Source organism: Pseudophryne corroboree, chromosome 1 (assembly GCF_028390025.1).
Source record: "Pseudophryne corroboree isolate aPseCor3 chromosome 1, aPseCor3.hap2, whole genome shotgun sequence".
Taxonomy (NCBI): domain Eukaryota; kingdom Metazoa; phylum Chordata; class Amphibia; order Anura; family Myobatrachidae; genus Pseudophryne; species Pseudophryne corroboree.
In genome coordinates this window covers 1,165,841,359-1,165,865,143 of record NC_086444.1, presented here as the reverse complement: position 1 = coordinate 1,165,865,143, position 23,785 = coordinate 1,165,841,359, and the positions used below count along the sequence as shown (strand labels likewise).

Below are 23,785 nucleotides of genomic sequence, written 5' to 3'. Positions count from 1 at the left end.
GGCATCTCACGGTTATGCTTTTGCCTTCAAGAAACACCCTCCACAAAGGTTATTTTTGTTCCAGCCCGTCTTCTGTGGAAACGAAGGCCAGGGCCTTGCAAGAGAAAGTTCAGAAGTTGCTTCAATCAGGAGTGATAATTCTAGTTCCTCCTGTGCAAGAAGGACAAGGTTTCTGTTCTAACCTGTTTCTAATTCAGAAGCCAAATGGGTCGTGTCGGCCTATACTCAATCTCAAAGTGCTGAACAAGTACATTTGGGTGCCTCAGTTTCATTTGGAGACTTTATGTTCCATTAGTTTTGGCCATGGAGCCAGAGGATTTTATGGTATCCCTGGATATCCAGGATGCTTACCTGCATGTTCCTATAGCATAGTCCTATCAGTGCTATCTCAGGCTTGCTATCCTCGAGCAACACTTTCAGTTTCAGGCCCTACCATTTGGACTGGCTACAGCTCCAAAAGTGTTTACACCAAAGTATGGTGGTAATGGCATCTTATCTCCGTTGACAAGAAATAAGGATATTTCATACCTCAACGACCTATTAATCCTTGCGCACTCTCAGGAATTGCTTCAGTTTCATCTGCAACAGACAATATCTTGTTTGCAGAGACACGGTTGTGTCATAAATTGCGCAAAGTCATCACTGGTTCTGTCACAATGGATGACGCACTTGGTTGGGTTTGGAAAAGAAATGTGTCTTCATATATTGGAACTTCGGGCCATATATATGGTACTCATTCAGGCAAAGGACATTCTTCAAGGGTAACCAGTTCAAATTTGCTCGGACAATGCAACGGCAGTAGCGTACCTCAATCATCAGGGAGGAACTCGCAGCCAAAAGGCAATGAAGGAGGTAATCCGCACGTTAAGGTGGGCAGAATTTAATCATCCAGCCTTGTCCGTGGTGTTCATTCCGGGAGTCCTAAACTGGGAAACGGATTTTCTCAGTCGACATGCCATTCATGCAAACGAATGGGCTTTACACCACGAGGTCTTCCAGACTCTGGTAGACAAGTGGGGGTTGCCGGAGATAGATCTCATGGCTTCCCATCAGAACAACAAAGTTCCTGCATACGGGTCAAGGACGAAGGATCCCAAATCGACCTTTGTGGATGCCCTATCAGTACGATGGGACTTTAGTCTGGCCTTTGTGTTTACACCGATTGCCCTGTTGCCCAGGGTGATGCGAAAGGTAAAACAGGGAAAGGGCGCCGTGATACTCCGGTTTGGCCCAGAAGACATTGGTACACAGATCTGCGCAGGTTGTCGGTGGATACTCCGTTTTTACTCCCTCAACGTCCAGATATACTGTCTCAGGGTCCTTGTTATCACAAGCACTTGGATCAGCTGTTTTTGACGGCATTGCTCTTGACACTTCCATCCTGAAAGCAAGAGGATTTTCACAACAGGTATTTCAAACAATGCTTAGAGCAAGGAAACCATCCTCAGAATATGGCAGGCCTGTATTCATTGGTGCAATGCCAGGAAGCTTGACCCTAGGTCTTTCAGAGTTTCCAGAGTCTTAGTATTTCTCCAGGCAGGAATGGACAAAGGTTTACGGGTGGCTTCCTTGAGAATTCAGGTGTCAGCATTGTATGGTTTCAAAAGAAAATTGCTAACCTACAGGATGTTCGCACTTTTTTCCAGGGAATGCCTTACATCCAACCTCCTTTTGTTCCTCCTACAGCTTCTTGGGATCTAAGTTTAGTCCTAAAGGCGCTTCAAGTTCTTATGGTTTTTGTATATGCTTGCTTTCAGTTTCTTTGATTGTTCATGTCTTTCTTGAACCATTGATGATGATAAAGTATTATTATTGTATTATTAAGTTGCCCCATTTGAACCACTGAAGCAAGTGGATCATAAATGGTTGACAGCTAAAGTTCTCTTTCTACTGGCTATTGCTTCAGCTGGAAGAGTTTCATACTTAAGGGCCCCATAAACTTCAACGATAATGCCCGATTTCATCTGATTTCGGTCTTTCAGGTCGATAAATTGGATGGAAAGTGGCAAATCGGATGTGTTTTACATCCGATCTGATGCGCGGTCCCATGAGCATCGGATCGAAGCCCCTAGATCGTTAGTGCTGCACTTGTGATATGTCGATTCCGCAGGCAGGCTGGGATCGCATAAGATACATTGTATGCAAAAGGGCCGCATACGATGTATCCTATGCGATCCTGCCACCCGGGAGGCTGCCGGGCAGTTCAAGGAAAATCTTATGCGACATGAGGGTTGGACATTTCGCTGTAGTGTATGGGGCCATTTAGGGGCATTGTTATTCCGCCCTCATTTTCTGATATTTAATCCAGATAGAGCGGTTCTCAGAACCAAATCTGGGTATCTTCCTAAGGTGGTGTCTTAATTCCACCTTAACGAAGAAATTGTAGTACCGGCTTTTCAAGGGCCGAATCTTTCTGCGGGAGATGCATCTTTGGACGTAGTCCGTGCTTTAAGGATCTGCGTGGATTGTACCAGTGCCATCAGAAAGACAGATTCTCTACGGATTTCACAAGAGAGATGGCCTGCTGATAAGCAGACACTGGCGAAGTGGCTTCGGATGACTATTTCATGTGTCTGCTCACTATACTCGTAAGGTAACGTGGTGCTTCAGCTGAACAGATGTAAGGCAGCCACATGGTCTTCCATTAATACATTCATTATACATTATGCCTTTGATACCTTTTGCTTCTCATGACGCTGCATTCAGGCGAAGGATTCTCCTGTCCAATCAGGAGCGTCCCCTCCACTAAAATTGCTTTGGGACATCCCAATGTATATCCTGTGGATAATCTGTGGACCTTGCAGGAGAAATACGTAGTTATGGTAGACTTACCATCGATAACTCTATTTCTCCTAAATCCACAATATACACAGGGATCCCACCCTGACGCACCTGATTTGAGGATCCTTACACTTACTAACCTCTTCCTTCTTGTATGGAAGTGTGTGCATGTGTGTTCTTCTCGCCTGATTAGGGCTCTCAATGATGATCCTGCCTTGAGCTTTGGAAAACAGAATTGCCTGAGCCAGGAGGCAGGGATATAGGGGACTGACCCATTGCATTCTGGGAGGCCAAAATCTTTTGATCGTTGGTGCCAATCTGCTGACGCTACCTCATATCCCAATGTATATCCTATGAATACTGTGGACTTATGAGAAATAGAGTTGTCGACGGTAAGTCTACCATAACTACGTATTTAGAAATCTGTAGCACCAAAAGAAAGTGCTTTTGGCCCAGATTTATCAAGCCTTGGAGATTGATAAACTGCATGGTGATAAAGTACCAACCAACCAACCAGTTCCTAACTGCCATGTTACAAGCTGTGTTTAAAAAATGACAGGAGCTAATAGGTTGGTACTTTATCTCTGTGCAATTTATCACTCTCCAAAGCTTGATAAATCTGGGCCTTTGTGTATTACATATGTATTAATGGAGAAATGAAGTGTAGCAACAATGTGACAGATATTGTGACCTTCTGTTATGTTAGTGTGGTAGAGAGTCAAGGTTGTCTCACTTCTGTTCTAGGATGCAAAGTGTAAAGGCCATCACCAATCCCCAGTACCTGGACTCTGTGGGCAATCCTATGGTGAACGGCCTGTACGACCTGGCTCTGGGCCCAGCGGACAACAAAGAAGTGTGCGCCACATGTGCCCAGGATTTCCAGAACTGCCCCGGACACCTTGGGCATATTGAGCTGCCATTGATTGTATATAACCCCCTGCTGTTTGATGTAGGTATTGCAGGATGTTCTTGATTAGCACGGCCATGTATCCACAGTGTAGTGTTGGCTTTGAAGTCCTGATAAAGTGTTACCTCCTACATCCAGTGAATGCAGCCGGTTTCTGGGCTGATCCAATATGTGCGGGGAAGCAGCCAATCATCGTACATGAAAGTGATTACATCACTATACATAACGATAAAGCTGCATTTTCTTGAATATTGTTTCATCTGACACAACAGTTGCTTTCGCTGTGTGTAGGCAACAGGTACACTACCACATCAAATTAATTTTGTGCTTTTAAGTAGTAATAAAAGTTGCTACAAAATATGTGTGTGTATGTGTATACTTACTGTGACAGAACCACATAGACAGGAAACAGTCCAAGTCACTTTATTTCCCCTCAGGCAGGTTACACAGTACATGCGGGTTTTGCAGGTCAGGTTTTACAGGTAGTCTTTAAACAAGTTCTAATAAGCACAAGTAGTACAGATCCCAGTTGGCTCCTAACCTGGCTCCAGACCCCCAACCTATCACCTGGCCACTTGCTGGCATCCGGAGCAATGACCTTCTGAACAAACATATTTAAAAAGGTAGCAGACAAGTTGTAGTAATTAGCCTAGCTGTGGCTTACAACAGACTGAACTAAAACCCGGTCTGGATTCCATCAGACCTATTGCTGCTGCTCGAATCCTGCAAAATCCTCACGTGGAATCATGCTGTCCCTGTCACACTATATATAATTATTGTTACAGTGTATACTCGAGTATAAGTCGACCCGAATATAAGCCGAGGCACCTAATTTTACCACAAAAACCTGGGAAAACTCATTGACTCGAGTATAAGCCTAGGGTGGGAAATGCAGCTCTAGCCGTACACAGCCCTCATACTGCCAGATATGCCCCACAGTGCCAGATATGCCCTCATGCTGCCAGATATGCCCCACAGTGCCAGATATGCCCTCATGCTGCCAGATATGCCCCACAGTGCCAGATGTGCCCTCATGCTGCCAGATATGCCCCACAGTGCCAGATGCGCCCTCATGCTGCCAGATATGCCCCACAGTGCCAGATGCGCCCTCATGCTGCCAGATATGCCCCACAGTGCCAGATGTGCCCTCATGCTGCCAGATATGCACCACAGTGCCAGGAAGGGTACTTACCCTCCATCGCTCCCGCGTTGTCTTCTGAAGGAGGGACACGGAGGGCACAGCGCGCGGCTCTCCTGTGTCCCTCCTGCGTCTCCGTCTCCGGCGGCGTGTGTGTTAAATGAAGTGCCGGTTCGTGAGCCAATCAGAGCTCACGAACCGGCAGTTAATTTAACACACACACACACTCCTTCCACTGACTCGAGTATAAGCCGAGGGGGCTTTTTCAGCACAAAAAAAAGTGCTGAAAAAGTCTGCTTATACTCGAGTATATACGGTATATATTTTTATTATTTATTTATATTTTGTATTATTAATGTTGGATTCATATTAGGCTACATCTTATTACCTTTCCATCTTCTGCCCGGGCCTTTCTGAACAATCTTTAGATCACTACAGATGTGTCGTCTTACATCCTTGCTGCAGTCACGTTAAACAGCCCTTCAAGTGTTTTTCATTGTGTCTTTTGTCGTGAAAATGCATCTTAGATGCAATGTAATGCAAAAGGACGCACGAGCAGCTGCTGCTGATTAAAATGCTATGCAGCATGCCTATATTCTGTGTGTGACTGCGACTGTATTTGCATACAAAATGCTATGCTACTGTGTTTTCCTGGATGCCACATATCATTTTAATCAGCAGAAGCTGCTCCTGCAACCTATTGCGTTACATTGCGTCTGAGACGCATTTTTGCGTCAAAAGCTGCAAAAGAAGACTCTCGCACTACTGAGTCACATGGCACTCTCTTGTTATGTGTTATGTGTTATGCGTCTTGTAGCACATGAAGCAAAGTTGTAAGAAGACACATCTGCAGTTACAAATATAATTATATAGTTTTAATGGAGTCTTGGTAACATGCTGGGAGATTTTAAGCTGAATCGAGTTGTGGAAATACCAGACACTTGTAATCCTCCTATAAAGGTAACTGTGAGATATATATATATATATATATATATATATATATACACACACACACACACACACACACACACACACTTTATATAGATATATTTTCCATTCCCGCATGTCTGTGTTAATGTGTTATCCAGAAACTGTATCTGCTGGTGCGAGGCTCCTGCTTCCACTGCCACCTGCTGACCTGTCCCCGTTCCGCCATCCATCTCCTGCTGTACCAGCTGAAGATCCTATCCCGGGGAGCCCTGAAAGAGGTTTACGAAGTGGAGGCCGTTCTTAGCCGGGTGAGTACAGTCCCTGTTGGACCAAACCCAATAATAGTTGGGGAATCGGGGTTTATTGTGCCCACAGCAACTGTTGTGAGTACTGTCCGGTCCCTCATCGCATTTGTCCACTATATAATGTATTTTGCTACTATCACATTATAGTACTTTTATAAAGTAACATTATTAATCTACTAGTTAAAATACTCTTCTGCTTACTTCTGCGTCTTTTTTCTTTTTCTTTTTGTGCCTGAAGTTCTTAGAGGGGAATTCGTCTGCTAGTGGTAATGAAATTAAAGAAGAATTAGAAACTTACACCAGAGAAGTTCTAAAATCCTACCCGAAGAAGCCAGAGGGATCCAATGTAAGTGTGCCCTATCGCGGGGCTTGGCCTGGTCTCCTGAACTGTAACCCCAATGTTCCCACCTCCTGGTGATTGGCCCAGTAGAGTTTACTATTCATTTGTTTTAGGTGTTTCTTTGGCTTTTATTGCAGCAGATTGGTTCTACAATTACAGTGATTCCGCACATTGCATCATTCTGTTCTTTCACACTGTGCCACACAATGGGGGCAGATGTATTAAGCCTGGAGAAGTGATAAAGCAGTGATAAGTGGAAGGTGATAACGCATCAGCCAATCAGCTCAGAACTGTAATTTTTCATATCTGTAATGATTGGCTGGTGTGTTATCACCTTGCACTTATCACCTCTTCATCTCATCACTTCTCCAGGTTAATACAGCTGCCCCCTTGTGTCTGCAGCCCAATGTAAAGGGACAGAGATATCTTATGATCTGCTTTGATTTTTATTGTTTTGTTGTTTTTGGGGTTTTTGTTGTCTTTTTCCCTGAGTCTGGTAACACCCATTATACCAACTAAGTTATTTGTGTTTTTTGGTTTTACATATGTTTTGCAATGCAGAATTTCGGCGTTTCTCTGTACCTATTTAATTATTTTCTGATTTAATGTAAATGGGGCTATTTCCTTAGGTGAAGAATATCTGTGTGGCCAGGAACAAGCTGATTAGTGACTTCTGGAAGTCGCACATGCGTTCCCAGAAGTGTCCCAGTTGCAGGTGAGTCATAATATCGCTAATGTTTAACGCTGATTTACCCTATCCATCTGCGGGTGTTGACAGATTATTCTGATTGGTACACCTCACATTGTGCTGAGCAATCTAAATTAATTTGCTCGTCCTACATCTGTCCCGCTAATGGGGTATCCTACAGTGGCGTAACTAGAAATTTTTCTCCCCCAAGGCAAAAAATTCTCTGCCCCCCCCCCAATAATTGGCACAAGCAAATTGATTAATATGCGTGTGCCGCAAAACAGGGGCTGAAATGGGCGTGGCAATGCAGGAAAAGACTACCTTATACCCCAGTTTTGCAACCTTCATGCCCAGACGTTGGCCACCACAGGGAAAAAAATTATCCTGATTCATGGCCCTTACATTATTTGTAATTTTTCCTCCTTATAGTAATGCCCAGTATACATTATGCCACATACTGCAATGGCCCTTAGACATTATGCCACACACAATAATGCCGATGACACAATATTCCACACACCGTAATGCCTGTGACACATTATGACACGCACTGTAATGCCTGTGACACATTATGCCACACACTGTAATGCCTGTGACACATTATGCCACACACCGTAATGCCTGTGACACATTATGACAGGAATCGCAATGCCCGTTATACATTATGCCACACACTGCAATGCCCCTAAGACATTATACCACAATGCCCGTGATATAGTATACCATACACCGTAATGCCTGTGACACATACCGCAATGCCCGTTATACCCTATGCCACACACCGCAATGCCCGTTATACATTATGCCACACACTGCAATGCCCCTGAGACATTATACCACATACCACAATGCCCGTGATATAGTATGCCACACACCGTAATGCCTGTGACACATTGACACACACCGCAATGTCCGTGATACATTATGCCACACACCGCAATGCCCATTACACATTAAGTCCTACAGTAAGGCTTCTAATTACTTTTAAATTACTTGCTCGTTGCCAGGGGTTTCATGTTCTTGGTTCCATGCACGGTGCCAGGGGCTTTCATGCCCAGGGTGTCATGCTCGTTGCCAGGGGTTTCATGCACTGGGTGTCATGCTCGTTGCCAGGGGTTTCATGCAGTAGGTGTTATGCTTGTTGCCAGAGGTGTCATCTGCTGGGTTTCAAGCTTGTTGCCAGATGGTAATATTCGTAGCCAGGGGTTTCATGCACTGGGTGTCATGCTCGTTGCTAGGGGGTAATGCTTGTTGCCAGGTATTTCATGAGCTGGGTGTTGTGCTCCCAGTGCCAAATATGCCATCCCCAGTACTAAATATGCTCCCCCAGTGCCAGTGCTGGGCACTTCATTTAACAGACACACCGCTGCCGCCGGAGACCCAGGAGGGACACACAGGAGAGGCGCGCGCTGTGTCCTCCGTGTTCCTCCTTCCCAGCTGAAATGAGTGGCGGCGGCTAGGGCGCCCCGCAGCCCTGCGTGCCCCCAAGCGCTCGCAGGGGCTGCGGGCCCCTAGTTACGCCACTGGTATCCTAGCTATACAATGGAGGCTGTCGGAGTTGTCTAAGCCACACAATACACAAACGAGCCACTCGGAGGTAGGAGAGACTTCTGGCAGCGCGTGTAGTGGACTTCTGTGTAAATGACAGTCTGTTCTATTTTGCCACCTCCAGGGCCCTCACCCGCCCTGCCTCCAGCTCCAGCCCCTGCAGTGTGTGGCTAGTTACTGTGGGCTGTCCCCTCCTCTAAGACACGCCCTGTGCACTTCTTACCTCCCACTTCATATGTTCCTCTCCTCTTACCCCTCCACTCCTCCTTCGTCCTTTCTCCCCAAAACCCGCACCACCCCCTGACCCTAAATAGATAGGTTTCCAAATTTCATGTCCCTGGTGCCGAAACTGTTTTTTCCTGATTCACAGCTTCATCCAATTTTTATTCTTAAACTCTGCAGCAGAGAAGAGTCTTACGCCCTCCTGCAACTTTGTTTGTGGATTTACAATAAATACCAGCACTGGTTCTGCATGGTATATTGAATAAAATATGTATTTATTGTGGAATACACCCCCCCCCCCCCCCTTCCACTCCCCTATGGAAATGCCACTGCATATAAATGAATTTGCATTCTGCACTCTCTTCCCATTGATTTTCCTAGCTACTTAGGAGATTGTAATACATTGCTTAATATCATTTCCCGTTATATTACCATTATTACAGCCCTATGAGGAGGTCTATCAAGTCTTCTAAAGGGGAGATGTGGAGCTGTTGTCTATAGCAACCAATTACAGTTAGTCTCTGGCTATCATTTATCTAGTACATTTTATGCAATAACTAGAACCTGTTCGGTCTCTATGTTCCACACCTCCACTGGTCCTCTGTAGAAGGCTTTATACATCTCCCCCCACCAGTGTCTTTCATCTGGATTAAGAGCTGTTATAGTACTGCAAGACGTCTGTAGGATTGGGAATTGCGCAATCTAGAATTTGCTAGAAGAAAATGAAGCTGCACAGCAAAAGTCGCTCCGCTGCTTTGAAGTGATTTGCAATTTTTTTTATTTTTGGTCACCTCTTCTTCTTTTTCTTTTTTTTAATGACCTCCTTTTTTTTTCTTTCCCTTTCCACATAGCGCACCGCGGTCTGTAGTGAGAAAGGAGCACAACAGCAAGCTGACCATCATATTGGCATCCAAGAAGAACCAGGATCGGGCATCCAAAGCTGCAGAGCGTGAGTTAGCTTATGCGGGGTGCAATCCGCCCAACAAGATCGGTGTCTAATAATAAATGATCTGACATCTCACACTAGAGAGTGACTGTTGTAATGGTTCGTTTTAAAGGTTCATGGTGTACAAGACCTTTCTAACACATCAGATATCACCTGCTATATACGTGTTTTGCGTCCTGTCCCGCGTGTAATGCCTCTCCAGTCTCGGCTCATGCACCCAGCTAGCCGTCGATAGCACCACCACCAGATGTGTGTCCTGTCCCAGGGTCTTAAATCCAACAACCTTTTCTGAAAACTTTTAGGCCTAGCAAGGAGGTGCAAAAGGAAACATCAGAGCCATGTTTTTTAGTAAAGGTTACAGGATGTTATCTCTAGGTTCTGAAATATCGGATGTATAAAATTAATTATAGTAACTACGCTTTATATGTGAATTAATCAGAGCAGTAGACTGGAGTCTTTCTGTATTGCGCTATGGAACAGTCTCTATCAGACGGAGGTTATTACATAGCTGTCGCTCTCCGTACTGTATGTTATATGATCGTAAACATGGAATGTCATCCTTCTAAATTTATACGGACAGAAATTCAGCTTCATTTCTTTTATTTTTCAGAGATTGAAAGCTTTGAGTTAAGTAAACGAGGCTACCTGACGCCCAGCACTACAAAGGAGCACATAGAGGCCCTCTGGAAAAATGAGGGTAATGCTTTACGTCTATCTGGGTTCCGTATAATAAAGGGCATTTCATACTAGCTCAAAGCAACCAATTCACTATTCATTTTAATTAAACTGGAAAAAGGCGGTGAAAGCAAATTATATGATTATTTGGGTTGCCGTACATTTCTATTTAGCAATGACATAACCCCAGTTTCTGAATCCAAGGTGGAGTAGGCACTCTGATAAGTAGTAACCACTTTGGAAATAAATGAGACTGAAGTACGTGAGTACTGGAATGTTGGACTGGCGTTCAGTATAGTGGGGGTAATTCTAAGTTGATCGCAGCAGGAATTTTTTTTAACAGTTGGGCAAAACCATGTGCACTGCGGGGGAAGGGGGGGCAGATATAACATGTGCAGAGAGAGTTAGATTTGGGTGGGTTATTTTGTTTCTGTGCAGGGTAAATACTGGCTGCTTTATTTTTACACTGCAAATTAGATTGCAGATTGAACACACCACACCCAAATCTAACTCTCTCTGCACATGTTATATCTGCCCCACCTGCAGTGCACATGGTTTTGCCCAGTTGCTAACAGAATTCCTGCTGCGATCAACTTGGAATTACCCCCAGTGTTCAGCATTCCAAAAAGCAAAGCAGATTGTGTGATGTTTTTGCTCCTTTGATACATAACCAGGGGCGGATTGGGAACTGAAAGTGGTCCTGGAAAATATCTGTAGAAATGGCCTCACATGGGCAGTACCTGAGGTATACCGTGTAACCATGGTGGCAGCACCAGCCCTCACATGTCAACAAGCGAAACAGGCCCCACATGCACATCGATTGTCCCTTCCATGTATATATGATCTTTATGAAAAGAGAGTGTTAAAAAGAGCTAGAAACATATTGGCAGATTCTAGTCATCCAAATTACTCCGTTTTTGAGAGATTACCATCACAAAAATGCTTTAGAAGTGTACGTACGCATACAAAACGTATGCGTAATAGTTTTTTTCCAACAGCTATACGTGCACTAAACGGCTTAACGAAATGAGATAATTTATAAGTAAGACTTGTTTTATTGGTTATTTTATTGTGCAGGATGTTTATTGGAAAATTTCATTCACATTTCATTTGTCTTGTCTTGTTAATGACAATAAAGTATTCTTATTCTTATCGGCCTACCGGGGATAGTCCCTGTGATGTTATAACCAATCCGCCTCTGTACCTCCCTCCAACTTCTTCTCAGTAGAATTTAATGGGGTATTTCCGTCAGAAACAGCAAGTCCAACAGGTTGTAGCCGCTTGTCTAGTGGCTGCTGATATTAGACAAAAGGAACACGTCAAAGCTTATTGCGCATCATTTATTCCCTTTCCAGCTATCTGCACAGAGCATTTGTTACCCGGGAGACTGTTAGTCTATAGTTTTGGGGCAGGCATCTGCACTTCCCCTCTTCATGCTTTATCCACAGTCATCAGAATAGAAAACATTAAAGGATTACTTTGTGTAAATCTAGGAAAAATAAATAGATTGCTGTAATGGTCCTGGCCAGCGCTGCAACAAAGAAGTCAAATAAAACTCACACTTTTAGCTACTAGCTGCACTCCTTACACTGTGTATCTGCTGGGGTCCCACGGTGGGTCTCGGAGTCACCCATTACACCCTATCCACATGTTTATTTTTTTTCCAATTTTGTATGATTTTCTTAAACTCTATCCAAGACTAAAAATATTTTTAAAGCTGGGATCGGCCCGTGGTGTCATAGTGTGTACGCACTACCGAGCACTCCCGTGTGCTGACATTGAGGTTGTCCCATCTGCTGTGATGACCAGCCAATGGAACGAGCCAACTGCATGTAGCTGAATGTTGCTAATTAACGATATATCTTGCGGTTGCTCGCTATATCATTCAGTGTGTACAGATGACCGATGTATCGTTACATTAGTTGTCCCGTTGGCCGTGGTCTGGGATCGTCTAATGTGTACCCAGCATAGGAGAGACGTTTGGTGAAATTAATTTACTTCAGGTGTGTTCTATTCTTAGCCCTGTAATGCACAGACATTGATTTACATTAATGGGCATAGTATGATATGATGGCAGTCGGAATGGTGACATGGTCATAATGTCGACGCTGTGTCAACATTCATCACGCAGACAGCTGTGAAATGTCGACATATCTAAAGGTTGACAGTGACCATGTCAACACCACAATGTTGACAGTTACTTGGACATTGTTAAAATGTTGACAGGCAGTGTGTCGGCATTCTCAGAATGTTGATAGGTGAGATGTTGATGTTAGTTTGCAGGCGGGAGGGTTAGGCTGCTGAGGGGTTAGGGTTAAACACTATTGGGAGGGGTAGGGATTAGGGTTAGGCGTAGCGGAGGATTGGATGTCATACTCGGAAGTGACAGTCACATGACCCCCGGGTCCCGGAAGCTGCATTTAAATGCGAGCATGTAATGTGTTTTAGCTGCGCTGGAGCACAGTCCCCATCGTTGTCTGTGCTGCAGCCTGTGACCATGTCCGATCAGTGACCACTGTAGATGATGTGATAGTAATATATATATTAATGTATATATTATGCTGTGTAGTGTGCGATCACCTAACCTACATCTTATATATCCCCAGGTTTCTTCCTGCAGTGCCTCTTCTCTGGGCTAGAGATTGGCCAGGACTCCTCTCCAGAGAAATTCTTCCTAGACCTGGTGGTGGTCCCTCCGGCTCGGTAACTGTATACCTCCTTCACTCTGATAGGTTGTAGCTCACTGCTGGCCGTACGCTGCCTGATGAAGTGCCGCAGCACGAACGCTAGGACCCGCTCCCAATCTGATCACCCTTGTGGTTAGCTAGCTTGCACAGATCTGCCCTTTGGCACTTAGTGGGTCACACGGGGGTTGGTTAGTGGGGTCAGTCAGCCATGCTGGTAGGCAGAGGACAGCTGTCAGCTCCCGGGATAAGTATCAGAATGATAAAGATAACTGTAGTGGTAGACGACCATTGCCATTAGCTTTAATACTTCTGCCCTGTGTTTCCTTTTCTGTATGTACATTGTGTAACTGAGTATGTGTCATTTCTAGGTTTCTGATATATTAGATAATATCCTGTGATATATACTATGTCAGATAACTGTAATGTATTTATATTATCAACCGATGAGACCTAAGGGCACATGTATCCAACCTTTCACTTTATCTAATTCGAAGGTTTGATAAATCTCTCCACTAATCAGGCCAAAACCATTGCAGAGGATCTGAAATGATGGGCTCATACCTCTGTCCTATTTCAATGCAGTAAAGAAGATGTTAATTTCCCCCAAAAAACCTGGAGTCGACCATTTCACTTGTGTGTCAGTGGTATCATGATCTCTCCTGTTTCCATAGTTACCGGCCTGTCAATCGCCTGGCGGATCAGATGTTCACCAATGGGCAGACCGTTAACCTGGTGGCCGTCCTGAAAGACATATCCGTGATACAGAAACTCCTGGCAGTGATGGCCGAGGAGCAGAGCAAGCCCCCGCCTAACGAAGAGACCGACATAGGCCTGGTAAGGTGATGAGTGTCCGGATTACTGACTCCATGCTGATACTGCAGACATCAGGCATGCCAGCCCATATAGATATGTCTATAGTGTGAGGTTTCCGTTCCTTGTCTCCCACCTGAACAGGACTGGGCATACGTGTGCCTATCTACCACTTACTGCAGGGGTGGGCAATAAGCGTCCCTCCAGCTGCTGTTAAACTACACATCCCAGCATGCCCTGCCACAGTTTTAGCATGCCCTGATAGCAAAATTGTGGCAAAGCATGCTGGGATGTGTAGTCCCACAACAGCAGGAGGGCCGCTTATTGCCCACGCCTGCCTCACAGCCATGATCGCTGTCTCTCCTCTGTACCTCATTCTGTTTGTGATTTCCAGGAGCAGGCTGAACCTGAGCAGACCATTGATCGCTCCTTCTTGCCCATGTTGTCCGGGCTGTCGCTCACCGACAAACTCTACAACTCATGGGTCCGGCTTCAGGCTCACGTGAACATCGTGTTTGATAGCGATATGGACAAACTGATAAGTGAGAAGTTCCCTGGTGTTCGGCAGGTTGGTCTCATCCAATGTATCCCGTTCAGCTGTGATAGAGTCAAATATTTACCTTTGAACATAAGCTATGTATTAACAACGTGAAGCCGTTATGGCCGCTAAACCACGTGCACGTGCTACGCACTTTGTACGCTATTTACGTACAGAGACTTCGCACGTGGTACGCAAGTAACGTACACACGCGCTGGGTGTACGGAATACACACAGCGAGCGCACACACAGTCAATAACCTTTTAAACCTTAAACACAGAATATGCTTATACTGTAAACCTTAGTACTGAGATACTGCAATGATGTAACACTGGTTAACCTTGTAATTAAGCAAGCTGTTTGAGCGATTGAGATGCTCAGAAACCCTTAGTAATAAATGGTGAAATACACAAAACTTGGTAAGGTTCCAACACCTTCTTAGAAGATTTTAGTATTTAAAAGGGGAAAAACAGTTACAGCTTATACACTACAAACCTAACATTAATATCTAAACAGAATAACATGAAACAAATATAAACAATAGCAAACGATCGCAAACACAGGTACACAGAGAGAATGAATGGCATACACAAAAGGGTAACAAAGTGGCCACAGAGAACTTACACACGTGGGAATGATTCGCAAGCGCTTCTGGAACCAGCCTCCAGCCTTCAGTGTGAAAACCTTGCAGAGAGTGAGTGACTGCCCCAGCAATGGTGGTCCTTATATTTACAGCATACATTCACAATACAATGGTCCCTACAATCTCATTGTTCATTGGACACAGGAATGTGTCTCCACATTATAGTAAAGGTCATAGGTGGGTTTAAACAGGTGGGCTGTGTCCTTCTCCAACTGTCCAGGTGGGAGGTATCCTCTGGATTCCCCCCGCATGTGTAATAAACTGCAAATACATTTAATGCTCCAAACATACTTTTGTGCGTAATTATACGCAGCAGCGAACAATCTCTTCCTAACCAACACTGAAATGTTACTATTAAAATACTCTACAGCTGGATACTAAACACCACCTTTCAACCTTTGTCTGACCCTTCATATCATGCAAAGAGGAATCCCCATGTCCACAAACCATTTAAACGAAGCATTTTTACTGACATTGTTAAGGGAAATATTATCTACAAAACACACTATATAGGTTAAATATGTTACGATCGAGTCGCCCGCTACACGCTCACAAACTCTACCGTAAATGCGCATAACACGCGCGTGATCGCCGGAGCGATCTTACGCAATTTGCGGATATGCACACGCACCGCAGACTGGGTGCACGTGCAGCGGGCATGTGCATGGGGTTAGTACAAGGCATGTGAATCATGATATTTTTCCGACTTTGACAGCTGGCTCGCCCTGTTCTGTGTATTGTACACGCTATAGGTTTATTGTGCAGCCAGCTGTCCAGTCTCTCTGTTACTAATTGCATTTTACTACTATCTGTGTCCGTCACATTCATACAGCGCTGCTGCAGCTAAAGCGTTTTCCTCATCCTAGTGCGGTGACATTGGAAATTGGGTCCAAACAAAATAAAAGAGACTGTGGTTAAAGGACTACTGAATCCTGCATCCAGATGGAAGATAGACAGTCAGTAGGTTGACACCAGTTAGTCGACAGTCAATAAGTCGACAGGATGGAAATTTCAACAGGCTCAAAAGGTTGACATTCAAATGGTCAGCCCATGGTTTTCATAATTTTTAGGGTTAGGCTACCGGAGGGGAAGGTTAGTGTTAGGGTACTGGAGGGGAAGGTTAGGTTTTTGCACCATGGGGAGGGTTAGGGTTAGGCTGCCTGGAGGGGAAGGTTAGGGTTTGGCACCAGGGGGAGGGTTAGGGTTTGGCACCAGGGGGAGGGTTAGGCTGTCTGGAGGGGAAGGTTAGGGTTAGGATGCTTGGGGGGGAGGTTAGGATTTGGCACCAGGGGGAGGGTTAGGGTTAGGCTACCGGAAGGGAAAGTTTGGGTCAGACTGCCGGAGGGGGGAAGATTAAGTTTAGGTTAAAAATAATAAAAAATGTTCTATGTTGATCTTTTGACCATGTCGAACATCTGGTGTCGACCTATTGACTGTCTATATACTGTCTATCTTTTAATCCACACCCCTAAATCTTAACATGTAAAATTTCAGATATGAACAATGACTGTAGCATGCATTGCTCACTGTTACTAGGACTTTGCATTGCTGCTCTTGGATAATGATCTAATGGGATATGACACAGTTCCAACAGCTGAGAATGCACCCATAAACACTGAGCGATGTAGGCGATTTGTCGTTACGTAGCGGCAAATCGGCCCAACATTGCTCCAGTGTGTGCCCAGCTTCAACTCCGATTCATACAGAGGGGCGGACCAGTGATGTCAAACATTCCACACCCTGCTTTCCTCCAAACCAACTCTGCCAGGCTGTCAGTCACGCATTATCTGCCTGTTTAGGTATAGAAGCTCATCCCTCATAAACCACAGCCTTCATAAAAGGATGAATTAGTACCAAAGCTGAAGTGGCGTTCTTACTACTTTAGTTGGTACATTTAGTTGGTACATTAGTTTGTACATTTAAAATCACAATGGTTTCTTTATATTATGTAAGTAATACAGAGGATAATAATTAATTATCAGAGAGCGCATATAGCTATTTAGCTCAAATTTATTGCATATATAAAATAATAAACATAAATAATGATAAATACAAATAAATATAAATGTAAACACATGTACATATAAAAATAACAATCAATAAAAATGCCCCCTGCTGCAGCGGATACCTGGACGTTAATCTTAACCTGTATTCCCTGTAAGGGGCAAACTGCATAGTAAGAGAGTAAACCTTTCTGCTTTTCACATAGCTTCTAGAGAAAAAGGAAGGTCTGTTTCGGAAACACATGATGGGGAAACGCGTGGATTATGCTGCGCGTTCCGTCATCTGCCCAGACATGTACATCAGTACCAATGAGATTGGAATTCCTATGGTTAGTATCTGGAGTGGTCTGGCTGCGCTCTCTATAACCTATTCACCATTGAAGACGAGACTGATTTGATTCCTATTGTCTCCTGTAAGGTATTTGCTACCAAGTTGACCTATCCAACCCCTGTCACTACCTGGAACGTGCAGGAGCTGAGGCAAGCCGTGATCAATGGGCCCAACGTCCACCCTGGAGCCTCTCTTGTGGTGAATGAGGACGGGTCTCGCACGATATTGAACCCCTCTAATCTTGTACAGCGGGAGGCCATTGCTAAGCAGCTGCTCACTCCGTCTACTGGTACCCAGAGACTGCCTGCCAAAATTGTGAGTGGCTTGTCGTCCTCCCCGTCATTTGTTTCCTCTCTCTACAATGTAATGTTTTTCCCACCTGATATTGGCAGAATCCATCTTCCGCTTCTAGCATGGTCTCCATATAGACTCTCATCCTATGGGGAAGATGTATCAAAGCTTGGAGAGAGAAGAAAGTATCAGCCAATCAGACCCTGACATTTTTCAAACCCAGCCTGTGACATGGCAGTTAGGAGCTGATTGGTTATACTCCTCATATATCTAAAACAGGCACATTAAGAGACACCCCTTACAGAGACGCACAACGCTTCGCTCGCAGACAGTGTTCTAGTACATCTCTTACTAATTATTGGGATTGGCGTTAAAGCTGCGCTGTGACTCAGGAAAAGATGGTCACTCCCGATAGCTGGTGGCGGCGTGTATCTACATTCAGCTCCTCTCACCAGGGTCATTTTAAGAGAGAAGAGGGCCCGCTTGCAGCCTCCATAGCGGGTCCCCTCTCGCAGCATTAAGCCCGATTTAAAAAAATAAATAAAAAATATATATATAGTTTTTTTTTTTTTTTTGGGGGGGGGGGGGGTGTAATTGAATATCCCCCTTAGTATCCAATAGCACCAGCATTGCAGTCAGCAGCGTGTTGGTACACTGAATCATGCCACAGGCAAGCCAGGGGACCCACTGTGTGGCATTTAGCTTTGTTACAGATAAATTGTGAAACTTGTTTAAGCTTACATGTGGTCTGCACGGCTTCTTCATGTATGTTTTGCTTCCCTCTGTAACCACAGGTGTACCGTCATGTTAAGAATGGTGATGTCCTGTTACTCAACCGCCAGCCTACGCTGCACAGGCCGTCCATCCAAGCTCACAAGGCCCGGGTCCTTCCGGGGGAGAAGGTGCTGAGGCTGCACTACGCCAACTGCAAGGCCTACAACGCCGACTTTGACGGAGATGAAATGAACGCTCACTTTCCGCAGAGCGAGCTAGGCCGAGCTGAGGCCTACACCATAGCGTGTACCGACGAGCAGTACTTGGTGCCCAAGGTACTCTCTCCCAGCAGACTAAGTCTGCGGGCTGCCATTCCATCCACTGAGGCCTCTGAGGGGAAAAGCCAACAATGAATCTAGAGATGGCCTGTCTTCTGCCGGTCATCCGTGACAGAGAATCGCTAATATATTCTGTTTCCGTCTTTCTCTAAGGATGGGACGCCCTTAGCTGGCCTGATCCAAGATCACATGGTTTCCGGAGCGAGTATGACTATCCGCGGCTGCTTCTTTACCAGAGAACAGTACATGGAGCTGGTATACAGAGGGCTGACCGATAAGCGAGGCCGCGTCAAAACGCTTCCGCCAGCAATTGTGAAACCATGCAGGCTATGGACAGGAAAACAGGTAAAATAAATAATTGTCCGAGAGCTGCACTGGTGTAATTGTGGCACCGCGGCTGCTGCTGAACTGCCCCCCCATGTTGCGTTCCAGCACTGTGTACTTATAACCTGTTGGTGAACATAGAGAGTCTGGCACTGTGGAGCAACTGCAATGGTTTGACTACACGAGGCGAGATGTAATAGCGTCTGAGATTGCCAGAGATGCTGGACTTTTTTTTTTTTTTTTTATTAAGCGGCAGTCATGTACAAGGCAAAAGCATGCCTTGTAAATGACTGTCCCTTTAAAGAAAACATTGGAGACCGGCCTGCATCCCGCACCTGCGTCAATCTCAGACGTAATTAAAGTTCATAGTGCAAAGAGTTTGTTAGGTGTGTGGGACAGTGTTGTAGTTGGACAGACAAGTTGGATGGTTGGAGGAAAGTTGGTCTGGTGTATGGCCAGATTAAGAACAGAGCTTGGGGGACGGTCAAGACAGGATGGGGCAATGCTATGTAGCAGGGCCGTAACTAGGTGTGTGCGAGTGGGGCCTCGCACACAGCGCAGAGCTCTGTGGAGCGCACAGTCACGGCCCTGTTTAACACTGTACGGAGCATCAGAGCTCCGTACAGCTCCATTGCCCAGCCGCAGCCCGCCCCAGCACAGCAAGCCGCCTCAGCTCCACTGTACGGACTCCATAAAGTGGAGCTGAAGCGGCTTGCGGCTGGGGCATGTTGGCGGGTCCTCCCCGCTCCCATGCTCCGTACTGTGGAGCATGGGAGCGGGGAGGACCCGCCAACATGCTGCAAGCCGCTTCAGCTCCACTGTACGGAGCATCAAGGCGGGGAGGACCCGCCAGGCGCCAGCATTTCCCTGCTACAGGCTGTCTTAGCTCCACTGTACAGAGCGCGGAGGACCCGCAAGCATGCTCCAGCCACAGGCGCCGCTCAGCTCCATTGCCCAGCCGCAGCCCGCCCCAACACAGCACAGCAGCACCAGCCAGTGTCACAGAGGACAGCGGGGAGAGATGTTAAGTGTCTGTCTGTCTCTCTCTATCGACGCTGGCTGCCGTAATGTGTAAAAAGGGGGACGCTGTCTGCCGTAATGTGTAAAAAGGGGGACGCTGTCTGCCGTAATGTGTAAAGAGGGGGACGCTGTCTGCCGTAATGTGTAAAAAGGGGGACGCTGTCTGCCGTAATGTGTAAGAAGGGGACGCTGTCTGCCATAATGTGTAAAAAGGGGACGCTGTCTGCCGTAATGTGTAAAAAGGGGACGCTGTCTGCCGTAATGTGTAAAAAAGGGACGCTGTCTGCCGTAATGTGTAAAAAGGGGACGCTGTCTGCCGTAATGTGTAAAAAGGGGACGCTGTCTGCCGTAATGTGTAAAAAGGGGACGCTGTCTGCCGTAATGTGTAAAAAGGGGACGCTGTCTGCCGTAATGTGTAAAAAGGGGACGCTGTCTGCCGTAATGTGTAAAAAGGGGACGCTGTCTGCCGTAATGTGTAAAAAGGGGACGCTGTCTGCCGTAATGTGTAAAAAGGGGACGCTGTCTGCCGTAATGTGTAAAAAGGGGGATGCGGTCTGCCAAAATGTGTAAAAAGGGGACGCTGTCTGCCGTAATGAGTAAAAAGGGGGACTGTCTGCCATAATGTGTAAAAAGGGGGACTGTCTGCCGTAATGTGTAAGAAGGGGGACGCAGTCTGCCGTAATGTTTAAAAAGGGGACGCTGTCTGCCGTAATGTGTAAAAAGGGGGACTGTCTGCCGTAATGTTTAAAAAGGGGGACTGTCTGCCGTAATGTGTAAGAAGGGGGACGCAGTCTGCCGTAATGTGTAAGAAGGGGGACGCAGTCTGCCGTAATGTGTAAGAAGGGGGACGCCGTCTGTCGTAATGTGTAAAAAGGGGTTGCCGTCTGTCGTAATGTGTAAAAAGGGGGACTGTCTGCCGTAATGTGTAAAAAGGGGACGCTGTCTGCCGTAATGTGTAAGAAGGGGACGCTGTCTGCCGTAATGTGTAAAAAGGGGGACTGTCTGCCGTAATGTGTAAAAAGGGGGACTGTCTGCCGTAATGTGTAAGAAGGGAGACGCAGTCTGCCGTAATGTGTAAGAAGGGGGATGCCGTCTGCCGTAATGTGTAAAAAGGGGATGCCGTCTGTCGTAATGTGTAAAAAGGGGGACTGTCTGCCGTAATGTGTAAAAAGGGGACGCTGTCTGCCGTAATGTGTAAGAAGGGGACGCTGTCTGCCGTAATGTGTAAAAAGGGGGACTGTCTGCCGTAATGTGTAAAAAGGGGGACTGTCTGCCGTAATGTGTAAAAGGGTCTCTACCTGGTGTAGTGGCGCTACTGTGCGGTGTAATTTGAATAATGGAGACTACTGTGCACCGTAGTATGAATTGGTATTATTTTGTGGCCACACCCTTTCCCCATGAAACATAGAAACATAGAATTTGACGGCAGATAAGAACCACTTGGCCCATCTAATCTGCCCCTTTTTTTTTTTATCCTTTAGGCAATCTCAACCCTTTTTGAACCTTAATTATGTGTTAGGATATGAAGCCACGCCCCTAATTTTTTCCACGCGCGCACTGCCCATATTTTACATAAGGTGGGGGGGCGCCAATGCCGTTTCTTGCACACAGAGCTAAAATGCCTAGTTACGGCACTGCTATGTAGTACTTAAATGAAAAGAAAACCAAGCTAAAGTATAATTCCTCTCCTATTCTATGAAGCTTGACATTATTTCTAGCGATGTCCACTAGAGGGCGCATTACTCACATGGATTGAATTCTACAGGTGTTTCGACTTTATTTGGCAGCCTTTGGCTTTCCTGCTGCTGTGCCACTAACAACCACCAGAGGGCGCATCAGTCAGTAGTTTTTAGTCACTAGTGCTATTGCAGACTAGGTCAACATTTTCTTCGTAAAGGTGATCATTATCCAACCTGGATTCATAGTGTACACTAGCCATATTAGATTTCCTGTCCATAGTTTCTAAGCTCTTGATAATGTTTGTTTCTCTGACGTCCTAGTGGATGCTGGGGACTCCGTAAGGACCATGGGGAATAGACGGCTCCGCAGGAGACTGGGCACATCTAAAGAAAGATTTAGGTCTATCTGGTGTGCACTGGCTCCTCCCCCTATGACCCTCCTCCAAGCCTCAGTTAGATTTCTGTGCCCGGCCGAGCTGGATGCACACTAGGGGCTCTCCTGAGCTCCTAGAAAGAAAGTATAGTTTAGGTTTTTTATTTTACAGTGAGACCTGCTGGCAACAGGCTCACTGCAGCGAGGGACTAAGGGGAGAAGAAGCGAACCTACCTAAGTGGTGGTAGCTTGGGCTTCTTAGGCTACTGGACACCATTAGCTCCAGAGGGATCGCACACAGGACCCGACCTCGTCGTCCGTTCCCGGAGCCGCGCCGCCGTCCCCCTTACAGAGCCAGAAGCAAGAAGGTCCGGAAAATCGGCGGCTGAAGACTTCTGTCTTCTCCAAGGTAGCGCACAGCACTGCAGCTGTGCGCCATTGCTCCTCATGCACACCACACACTTCGGTCACTGATGGGTGCAGGGCGCTGGGGGGGGGGGGGCGCCCTGAGCAGCAATATTAACACCTTGGCTGGCAAAACTGACACCATATATAGCCCCAGAGGCTATATAGGTGTAAATTACCCCTGCCAGAATAACACAAAAAGCGGGAGAAAGCCCGCCGAGAAAGGGGCGGAGCCATCTCCCTCAGCACACTGGCGCCATTTTCCCTCACAGCTCCGCTGGAAGGATCGCTCCCTGGCTCTCCCCTGCAGTCCTGCACTACAGAAAGGGTAAAAAAGAGAGGGGGGGCACAAATTTAGGCGCAGTATAATATATATATATATATGCAGCTATAAGGGAAAACACTCTTTATAGGTGATATCCCTGTGGTATATAGCGCTCTGGTGTGTGCTGGCATACTCTCCCTCTGTCTCCCCAAAGGGCTTTGTGGGGTCCTGTCCTCTGTCAGAGCATTCCCTGTGTGTGTGCTGTGTGTCGGTACCGCTGTGTCGACATGTATGATGAGGAAAATGATGTGGAGGCAGAGCAAATGCCTGTAAATGTGTTGTCACCCCCTGAGGGGTCGACACCTGTGTGGATGGACTTATGGAAGGAATTACGTGACAGTGTCAGCTCATTACATAAAAGGTTTGACGACATAGGACAGCCGGCTACTCAGCTTGTGACTGTTCCAGCGTCTCAAATGTCATCAGGGGCTTTAAAACGGCCGCTACCTCAGATGGCAGACACAGATGTCGACACGGATACCGACTCCAGTGTCGACGACGATGAGACTAGTGTACCCTCCAATAGGTCCACCCGTTACATGATTGAGGCAATGAAAAATGTATTACACATTTCTGATAGTACCCCAGGTACCACAAAAAAGGGTATTATGTTCGGTGAGAAAAAACTACCAGTAGTTTTTCCTGCATCTGAGGAATTAAATGAGGTGTGTGAGGAAGCCTGGACTTCCCCCGATAAGAAATTGATAATTTCTAAACGGTTATTGGCAGCGTACCCTTTCCCGCCAGAGGATAGGTCACGTTGGGAAACGTCCCCTAGGGTAGATAAAGCGCTTACACGTTTATCAAAACAGGTGGCACTACCG

General features: G+C 46.0%; 1 protein-coding gene across 1 annotated transcript in view; it reads left to right on the top strand.

Moving 5' to 3' along the window:
- POLR1A (RNA polymerase I subunit A) overlaps positions 1-23,785 on the top strand; it is a 298,145-nt gene that overhangs the window by 50,267 nt on the left and 224,093 nt on the right. The window contains exons 2-14 of the mRNA XM_063924980.1: positions 3,526-3,730; positions 5,915-6,064; positions 6,300-6,407; positions 7,031-7,116; positions 9,711-9,808; positions 10,416-10,502; positions 13,087-13,183; positions 13,839-14,001; positions 14,372-14,545; positions 17,368-17,490; positions 17,580-17,807; positions 18,578-18,832; positions 18,989-19,180. Of these exons, the coding sequence (XP_063781050.1) occupies positions 3,526-3,730; positions 5,915-6,064; positions 6,300-6,407; positions 7,031-7,116; positions 9,711-9,808; positions 10,416-10,502; positions 13,087-13,183; positions 13,839-14,001; positions 14,372-14,545; positions 17,368-17,490; positions 17,580-17,807; positions 18,578-18,832; positions 18,989-19,180 (1,966 nt within the window). The remainder of the gene's footprint in view (positions 1-3,525; positions 3,731-5,914; positions 6,065-6,299; positions 6,408-7,030; positions 7,117-9,710; positions 9,809-10,415; positions 10,503-13,086; positions 13,184-13,838; positions 14,002-14,371; positions 14,546-17,367; positions 17,491-17,579; positions 17,808-18,577; positions 18,833-18,988; positions 19,181-23,785) is intronic.